The sequence below is a fragment of the Crocodylus porosus genome, unplaced genomic scaffold (assembly GCF_001723895.1).
Source record: "Crocodylus porosus isolate Cpor-Errol unplaced genomic scaffold, CroPor_comp1, whole genome shotgun sequence".
NCBI classification, from domain to species: domain Eukaryota; kingdom Metazoa; phylum Chordata; order Crocodylia; family Crocodylidae; genus Crocodylus; species Crocodylus porosus.
In genome coordinates, this window is record NW_017728917.1 from 29,196,441 (window position 1) to 29,206,533 (window position 10,093).

General features: G+C 49.9%; 1 protein-coding gene across 1 annotated transcript in view; it reads right to left on the minus strand.

Annotated features, from left to right (window-relative positions):
* Positions 1 to 10,087, minus strand: part of KIAA1257 (KIAA1257 ortholog) — a 130,554-nt gene extending 120,467 nt beyond the window's left edge. Inside the window, exon 1 of the mRNA XM_019536965.1 lies at positions 9,671 to 10,087. Coding sequence (XP_019392510.1) covers positions 9,671 to 9,917 — 247 coding nt within the window. The 5' untranslated portion in view covers positions 9,918 to 10,087. The remainder of the gene's footprint in view (positions 1 to 9,670) is intronic.
* Positions 10,088 to 10,093: the final 6 nt, after the last annotated feature.

Consider the following 10,093-nt stretch of genomic DNA (forward strand, 5'->3'; position numbering starts at 1 on the left):
TTCAAGAGTAAATTGGATGCTTATCTTGCTGGGATCCTATGACCCCAGCTGACTTCCTGCCCTTTGGGCAGGGGGCTGGACTCGATGATTTCCCGAGGTCCCTTCCAGCCCTAATGTCTATGTCTATGAAATCTTATCAGAAAGCAGCTTGAGAAAATTCACTCGGCTCAGCCAGACATCGAGATGAGTTGCTGTCAGACTGCCAAGAGCCTGTTGTGAGGTGGGTTGACCTGTATGTGATTTATCAGTATATAAAGCAGCCTTTTTTTTACTCTCATTGAGCATCAGCTGCCTCTTGCTGTTCTCCCATGGGCCTGCAAAATAAAGCACTCCTGTTAGCTAAATTCAGATCCTGTCTGAATTTCTACATCAACTTGGGGACTCGGCTGGGGCATGTCATTATGCAGACCACTCTGAGTAGGTCCCTCGTCTTGGCTCTTCGGCTCCGTCACTCCGAGAAGGCTCTCCTCAACTCGGTTCTTCGGCTCTGCGGCTTCGACACTCCAGTCTCTGATTTACCATCCATCTGTTTGGCTCTGGAAAAATCCCTGGCCAGGGTGAGTACCTGCCTGTTTCGGTGTCAGTAAGTCCTAGGCGTGACAGTAGGTAGCGGGATCTCTAAGGTCCCGCCGCGGGATCCCACCCAGTTTATGTTTCTAAAATATGGGCCCCGGTCAATGCAGTACTTAATTAAATGGAACCAGTATACCGATGGTGACGCCAAATTGCGCTGGCCCTGAGATGGGTCGTGGGTTCATCATATCCTCAGACACAGACAATTTGGAAAGTAAGCACCCTGTTCAAATGGAAGCCTGGTACCTATGAGAAGATGAGTCCAAAAAGTGCCATAAGTGTTCCCTTGTGGCTTCCTATAAGGATAATGAAGAAAAATTTAAGAAGCAAATTGATCACCTTCAAAATCAAGTTAAAGATCTCCAGTGTCAGGGGCCGACCCCGTCTGCCCCTTGTTCACCATGTTTGGCTAGGTTTTACCCAGCCTTGCCTCCGCCACCAGACGATCCACCCCAAGACGATTTGTTGGATCACTGGGTCCCGTTTCCACCACTGCCCGCCAGTCCCGTGGCCTCAGGCGCTGTTGCATCCACCACATCGGCTTCTCTGGCAACTCCACCAGCCCTTACCCCTGGTCCTTCGTCTCCCATTACCACCATCACTTTTGATTCTCCCACGGGGGACTGGTTCGAAATTGACGTCCCCCTGGACCCGCATGATAGATGGACCATACATTCAGCTTCCCTAGATCAGCAGAACACCCCAAGCAAATTGACCCTCTGGAACCGAAATAATGCTACCACCGAGGTAGACTGCCAAAGGACCCCTGTAAGGAAGACTCACAGGGGTGGTAAGGTTGCACAGTATCCCCTCCGAGAATGCCCTGTGCCAGGGGGACAACCTGTGGTGGTTCATGTCCCCTTCTCACCATCAGAAATTGTCTCTTGGTCAACCACCTTCCCTGAACTCCATGATGACCCTACCGGGTTTGCTCAAAAACTCCAAACCCTCTTCGAGGTTTATAAGCCGACCCACGGTGATATTCAGATGTTCCTCAGTGATCTTTTTCCTGGAGACCAGAAAGACACCCACCTTAAAGCGGCCAACTGGCCTCCTCAAGACCCTGGCAAGGACCATCTGCCAAATCTCTATAAACAGGTCCTTGAGGCCGTCCCCAGGGTCTCCCCAGAAAAAACAGACTGGTCCAAAATTTCCACCTGCAAGCAAAAGCCAGAAGAACATCCTGCTGACTACTATTCTTGCCTGATCCAAGTCATGACCCAGAAACCAGCCTCCCAGCCATGATTATTCAGACCTTTGTTTTAGGGCTGTTACCTAGGATCTCTGAGTCCCTGCAAAATGCCATGATCGGGTGGGAAACTAAATCTTTTACCGAAGTTTTGGCTGCTGTCACTCACTTCTATACTAAAGCCCAACAGCAAAAATCAAAGGCTCAGGACGAACTGATGGCTTTGCAAATCAGAGATCTCCAGGGTGGTGCCATACCATGGTGCCCTGTGGGACCATTTCGCTTGGCCTGACCACCCAGTCTCTCTGACATTCCCAATGATGTCTGCCACTACTGTAAGCAAAGAGGCCATTGGAAGAATGAGTGCCCGAACAAACCCCGGGGACCCCTGCTCTCAACTAGTGCCCCTCCATTTCAGCCAGGCACCCACTGAGCTCCACCACCTGGACCAGCTCCTCTCCAGTCCTTCGAAGGTGAAAATCAGTATTAGGACACCCAAGAAAACCCAGAGACTCTAGCCCCTTTACTTTCTACCTTTTCCAATGCTACAATACCTGCTACTGTGGGAGGACAAGCTGTTCCATTTCTTGACAACACCGGTGCTTCCTTGTCTATGCTTAGCTCTGGTTTTCTTTCTAAGGTTCCCGTTTCTGATAAAGTAATCACTGCTGTAGGTACTGGGGATCAACCCATTGACCACACTGTTACACAGCCACTCTCGTTTACCTTGGGTCCCCTTACCGAGCAACATGCCTTTTTGCTGAGTCCTTGCGCCTCTGTAAATCTGTTGGGGCGAGACCTCCTTTGCAAATTGCAGGCAACAGTTCACTGTTATCCAGATGGGGTTTCCTCACATTACCCCAGACTCAAATTCTTGCCTTGATGATGACACTAATGGAACATAAATCCGAGTCCAATTCTTCCTCGTTGCAACAGGAACTATTGGCTCACCTTCCTGAGTCCTTTAGGTCCCACTCCACAACTGATGTGGGACTTCTCAAGGGTGCCATCCCAGTTTCTATCAAAGTTAAATCAGGAGCGTCTCCCCCATCAATCCCGCAATACACGCTATCACTTGCTGCCTCCAGTGGCATTGCTTCTGTAATACAAGGTCTCCTAGAACAGGGTGTCCTTGCACCTGCCCGCTCCTGTTGTAATAACCTGATCCTTCCAGTCCAAAAGAAGAAGTGTACACCTGAGGGGTTGCCTGTTTATCATTTTGTTCAAGATTTGCGTGCTATTGACAATTTTGTGATTCCCTTGACAGCTGTGGTACCCAACCCCACCACTGTACTTTCTCAAATACCTGCTTCTACTCTTTATTTTTCTGTGGTGGATCTCTGTAATGCTTTCTTTTCTATACCAGTTCACCCTGACTCTCAATATTTGTTTGCTTTTACTTACCAGGGCCGGAAACACACGTTCACCCGTCTGCCTCAAGGATTCTGTGACTCACCCACCATACATAGCCAGCTTCTCAAGTCTGACCTCGATACAGTCCAGCTGCCTCATGATTCTGTGCTGGTTCAATATGTAGATGATTTGCTTCTCTGTTCTGATACTCTCCCTCATTACCAAGCTGATTCTGTCGCTCTTTTAAAACAACTTGCAGCACAGGGCCACAAAGCCTCCCACTCTAAGCTCCAATTCTGTCAGACTTCTGTTACCTATCTGGGGTACGCTATTTCTCACGGTACCCGTCACCTGTCTCCTGATTGTCTTTCTGTTCTCTCTCTCCCTCGCCCACAGACTAAACGCCAGCTCCGTGGGTTTCTAGGTGCTGCCAACTACTGCCGACAGTGGATTCCTAATTATTCTGGACTTTCCAAACCTCTCACCCTTCTCACCTGTGATTCTTCCCCTGACCTGCTCCCCTGGGAAGATGTCCATGAATCTGCCTTCTGCCAGCTCAAGCAAGCCCTTTCTTCTTCTCCTGCTCTTGGTCTGCCTGACTATTCTAAGCCTTTCACTCTCTTCTCCCATGAACATCAAGTCACTGCCTCTGGTGTCTTGACTCAGCCTTTCGGACCCTCCTCACACTGTCCTGTTGCTTATTATAGCGCTTCCCTTGACCCAGTCGCTTCTGGGTTTCCTCCCTGCCTCTGTGCCATTGCTGCCACTGCTCTGCTGGTTTCTAAAACCGATAACCTTGTCCTTGGGCACGCCCTTAGTGTTGCTGTCCCATACGCTGTCCTTGCCCTTCTCCAACGTGGCAGAACTCAGCACTTGTCCCCTGCCCATCTAACCCGCTACGAGGTGATTCTCCTAGCTGCGGACCATGTGACCCTTGTCTGCTGTGACCCCCTCAATCCTGCCTCTCTTCTTCCTTCACCCTCAGACAGTCAACCCCATGACTGCACTCAGCTTGTGGATTTTGTTTCCCTTCCCCGTCCTGATCTTTCCAATACCCCTCTGACTAACCCTGACCTCATTTTCTACGTTGATGGCTCCTTTTTTTGAGATAATCATGGCATTCTCCGAGCTGGCTATGCTGTTTGTTCTGATCATACTGTTGTTGAATCGGCTTCTCTTTCGGTTACTAATGCTCAAGCTGCTGAACTCATTGCTCTCACTCGTGCCTGTCACCTTGCCACTGAGCAATCCACTAATATCCATACAGACTCTCACTAGGCCTTTGGTGTCTGCCATTCCTTTGGCCAGATCTGGAAACAGCGAGGGTTTCTTACTTCTGCTGGGACTCCCATCTCTCACCACTGCATTACTGCTCTGCTGGATGCTATTCTCCTTCTCTCCACCCTTGCTGTTCTATGGTGCAAAGCGCACACTGCTACTGCTGATCCTGTGTCTCTGGGAAACGATAGGGCGGATGCCACGGCCAAGACCGCCGCCCTGTTAGAACTCTCGGCTCCAGTCCTTCAGGCCGCTTTCTACCTCCCTTTTCCTGTCTCCCCTTTCTCCAGGATGCTGCCCCAGACACCAAAAAGGATGCCTGGATCTCCGCAGGCTCCTCTCTCCACTCCAACTTCTTGTGGCGGCACCCATCTGGTCACCTTGTGGCCCCCAGGGCCCTGCTGTCCATCTTGGCTCAAATGGCCTACTCAGTGGCCCATTCGGCCAAAGGGGGGATGGTAGCCAAAGTTGATCGCCATTGGTATGCCCCCAGTTTTTCCGCCATGGCTGCCTATTTTTGTCACCAGTGTCCGCAGTGTCAGCAACACAATCCTGGCCAGCCACCCCGCCAGTCACATGCATTCCACAGGCCTTTAGGTCTTTACCCCTTTTCCCATCTCCAGATGGACTTTATCGAGTTACTTCCAGGGTCCTGACCTGGGCATGTGTTGGTCATTGTCTGCCTTTTTAGTGGCTGGCCTGAGGCATGCCCTTGCCGACAGGCTGATGCTCTCACTGTGGCCAAAAAGCTTCTTTTTGACCTGCTGCCCTGCTTCAGTCTACCCCTGTCCCTGGACTCGGACAGTGGCTCCCATTTTGTTGGCCAGGTGGTCCAACACATTTGCAAGGTCCTTTCCATCCGATACCAGCTCCACACCCCAAATCATCCTCAGAGTGGGGGTAACGTGGAACAGAAAAACTTTGATATTAAGCTTCACTTGGCAAAGACTTGTGAACAAACTCGTCTAAAGTGGCCCGAGGCCCTCCCATTGGTACTTTTCCAAATCTGAAATTCTGTTCAGAGGTGACCTCAGGTCTGACTCCTTTTGAGATTGTTATGGGTCAACCCATGAGGGGACTTGCTACACCTCCATCCCAACATCTGACTCATCTACATGATTCTCTATTAACCTACTGCCAAGGGCTCACCAAGGCCCTCAAGGTTATCTCATTGCAGGTTAAAGCCACAGTGCAACCTCAGTCCCTAGATGATGGCTTGGTTGGCAACTCGGTCCAACCGGGAGACTGGGTCCTGATTAAGGTCCACCAGAGGAAGGACTGCCTGCAGCCTTGGTGGAAGGGGCCTTTTCAGGTCCTGCTAACCACCCCAATTGATGTGAAGGTTGCCGAGGGTTCTGCTTGGGTCCATACCTCCCACTGCAAGAAGGTAACTGCCCTGACAGAGTGGAAGGCTTCTCTCACCAGTGATACCTCCACGAAGAGGAGGGTTCCTGTGAATGAAGATCAGACAACGAAGTCTCGAAGAGGTTCCTTGTGAGTGAAGGTCAGACAACGAAGTCTCGAAAAATAGCCTGCATGGCTAGCCAAGTTTTACTTGAGGCTACGAACTTTTGTTCTATGTGTTGAATTACATTTAGTATTGTCTTTAGTAACTTAGTATGAATCACACTAACCCTTGGGAAGTCACAGATAATTACATAGATTTAGAAACTCCCCAGGGGGTAACACTGTTCTGTATTCTTGTCGTCACTATTTTATTGGTAGTAGTGTCCTGGACGCCAAAATTTTAGTCAAGGGTAGTCCCTCGAAGTTCCAAGGGATAGCAGCACTTGGGATACTGCTCGAGTAGGCCCCAAGATGTTGCCTTCTCTTTTACTCTGCTTCATGCCAGGAGTTTTGGTTGGGGCATGGGAGGAGAACAGTATTATGTTCCTGGGGCAGAGCATTGCTAGTGTAGGCAACCTAACAAACTGCTGGGTGTGGATACATGGGCCTACACACCCAGCCAGAGGAATCCCAGTGCTTGGGGTAGTGATTCCCCTTGAGGATTGGGTAAACAGTACCAATACCAACTTCGTCAGATTTTCCACCCACTCTAGTAGAACACAGCAGTCGATCCCTGAATGGTGGAAAAAGACTCAAGATAACTAGAAACTGTCTTTTAGACTTGAAGCAGACCTCTGTTATAGGTCCAATGGGAGTGGTAGGATCGGCGAAGCTGGTTACTCAGTGGGGCACTACCACAAATGTCGAGTAACCTTTGATTATCATTCCCATAATATGTCTGGGATTCTGCTGGGAAACACGTCCTTTCAGTGTACTAACGGGACTCTCACTATTCATAGAACCCTGGAGGACACCCATAGCCTGGTAACGAACGGGTCCAAATTCTACATGTTGTTAGGTTCTACTTCTTGTAATCAATCAATATCTCAGCCCAGGTTGGTGGGGAGCCAACGTGCCCCTTCCTATACCTTACAGGTCAATCAGAAGTAACGAATTGGGAGCACAACCTGTAGGAACCTCAGCACTATAGCTGCTCCAGTGTTGTTTTGGCTATGCGGGAATGATGCCCACAAGATTTTGCCATGGCATTGGGTCAGCACCTGTACTCTGGGGAGAATCGTTCCAGAGTTTAATTTACACCCAAGCTTTTCTCAGCACGAGGTGTCTAATCTCCCACCTGGCTTGCCCAGACATAGGCAAGCAGTTGAAAACCCACTGGTCCGCCAACCCACTGGGTTCCATCAATTTAGTAGGGCACTTCTCCCTTGGTTGGGGGTAGCTGAATTAGAAAGAGCTATTGTAAACATTTCAGGAGTTATGGAGAATTTTTTTAAAGCCAGCACTGACGCTCTAGGAGCTCTTAACAATGAAGTCACCCAGATAGGTCAGGTGGCTACCGAAAACTGTATGGCTTTGGATTATCTCTTAGCTGCCCAGGGTGGGGTCTGTGCTGTTATTAATCACCCTTGCTGTACCTGGATCAAATCAGCACCAACGAGTGGAAAAAGACCTCCGCACCATAAGAAGGCAGTTGCAGGTGATCCATGCAGTTGCAGAGGAGAAACCCTTCAACTGGCTACCAGATGTAGGGGGATGGTTGAAATCCCTGCTAAAATGGTGTATTCTGAGTTTATTATGCATTTTTGCCATTTTCATTATTATCCAAATGATTCTGCGTTGCTTACACTATTGTCTATCAAAAACTGCTCTGAGTGTTTCTAGGCTCTCTAGGACTGAGTTACAGATGATGGTGCTCAAGGAGGTGGCCTATGAGTGCGAACGACAAGAAAATGTCAAAGGCCTTATGTATATAGAGGTGTAAGCACAAGCGCTTACAAGGGGGGAATGATGAGAAATGGAAAAGTACTGAAAGAAGTGTATACATGTCGGGTCAGCATGTAGGGGGAAGATCTGGGTGAAGGCCAAGTGGGAATAACACAGCGGCCTTCAGGATAAGTTTATCAGAAAGCAGCTTGAGAAAACTCACTCGGCTCAGCCAGACACCAAGATGAGTTGCTGTCAGACTGCCAAGAGCCTGTTGCAAGGTGGGTTGACCTGTATGTGATTTATCAGCATATAAAGCTGCCTTTTTTTAACTCTCATTGAGCATCAGCCACCCCTTGCTATTCTCCCGTGGCCATGCAAAATAAAGCACTTCTGTTAGCCAAATTCAGATCCTGTCTGAATTTCTACATCAGGTGGCACAGAGCCCAATCCTGGCACATCAGAACAGTGTGTAGCTTGATCCCAGTGTGCAGGGTATCAGCCCAAACCGTACAAGCCAGATTTGCACATGCGGGCCTGATCCTGGCATGGAGGGATTGGCCCCATGTTATTCATCTGACCTAGAGGGCTGAAAGGTTGGAGCACCAGTGGTCTAGACCATCAAAGGAAGGCAGAATCTAGACCCCCAAATTATAACAGAATGTCACCTTGGGTACTCAGATTCACTTTAAAGTATCTGTAAAATCATCTGGGATTTTGGTACAATAAATAAACTATAAAAAAAAAATTATTAGCCTATAGTTTTAGGGGTGCACTGATAAAGATTTTTTTGGCCAATACTAATGGCGGATTATTAACCAGCTGTATCAGCCAATGCTGATCCAATAGCCAACATGCAGCCCGGCAGCTTGGAGAGCCACTCCCTGCCAGTAAGTCAGGAGGCAGGGAGGCAAATAGAAGCCTCCACAGTGAGACAGGGAGTGGGACAGTGGCACACGCTGCCCAGCCAGAGTGGTGAATGTGACCCTGGGAGTGGGACAAAGCCACAGGTGGCTTTTTGGGGGTGCAAGGAGGTGGGGGACAGCTCCCTACCACTGCGCACACCCCCTCTGAAAGCACATGCCCCCTGGATTTGTGTGCAGCGCAAAAGTGGGCTGCCTGCTGTGGGATTGCAACCAGGGACTATGCCGGCCTTTTCCCAAAGGGGGGCCTGGCTGGGCTGGGGCTGTGCTCGGGGGAGGCACGGACAGGTGGTACTGGGAGGGGTATCTATGGGGTGGGCTACAGCCACCCCAAAATTCGCTGTAGCCACCCCTCCCAGCATGCTGCATTTAGCTGGTGACATTATCGGCTACACTGGCCCAAAAAAGCTCATTGCTGATAATGTTCATTTTCCTTTTACTGGTATCGATCCAATATGCAACCAATATATAGTTTTATCACCAAGGTTACAGGCTCTTTGCATTCAGGAGTGTCCAAGAGACATCTTCTCTTAATGCTGTCGAAAAGAGATCCCTGTATAGCTTGAGGGTCAGGCTCTTACTCTGGTAAGGATAAGGCTTGTCATTAAAAAGATTAACATTAACTGTATACACATACTTATTTTCTTCTTGCAGGAAGTAGGGATTCCTCAAAACAAATACATTTATATAAGAGTGCAGCACTGTAGCAGCTGCACAAACTACTCTTTTCTACTGCGCTTTAATCCTGATGTGGGGTTAACCAACTTTTTGTCATCTCCATTTCCGTACTGGCCTCTCTTTCCAAAGTTTCCATAAGGAACTCAATTAGGATGACCTACTAATGACTGATTAGCTAATAACCAACTAGAAATAAACAAGGTAACATCATTAGTGTGACCATCCTGGATTAGGGAAGAGCTGTCATATGACTTTCAGTCACCAATCATCTCAAAACAGACCTTAAAAATAAGGCTGTTGTCAGCCCCTATAAATCTGCCATCTTCCAGAGGGCTATACCCACAACACACTGGCGGGAGACTCCCCCAGTGGGAATATAAGTGAGTTTCTGCGCAAGCCGCAGGGCCTGGGGCACAGATCTAAGGAACTAGGCGCTGGCACCTACTTGTGGCCACTGGCACCGCCAGGGAGATGGTGAAGGTGCAGGTGGCCACGTGTGGGCCATGGAGCTCCTCTGGACCGCCCGGGTCTGTGGGGCTGAGGCGCCCAGCACCCACGGCGGCTCCCAAGCTGCTTTCGGAGCAGCTGCCTTCCAGCTCCGCTTCCACCGCTTCGTCCTCCTCCTCCAACTCCTCCTCCTCCCGCCCGGCAGCGGAGGTGAAGGCGACCGGCTTCTGCTGCTCCTTTACCATGGCCAGGGGCAGGCCCCGGCGGCTCCCCAGAGGCCTGCAGAGGACACAAGGAAAACGCCGGTGAGGAAGGTGCTTGGGGAGCCCGCGAAGCTGCTGCCCGCGCCCGACGCAGGACCCGAGCTTGGAGCCGCGCGTCTCCAGGCAGCCGGAGCTTGTCCCCGGCCCGGCAACGGCCG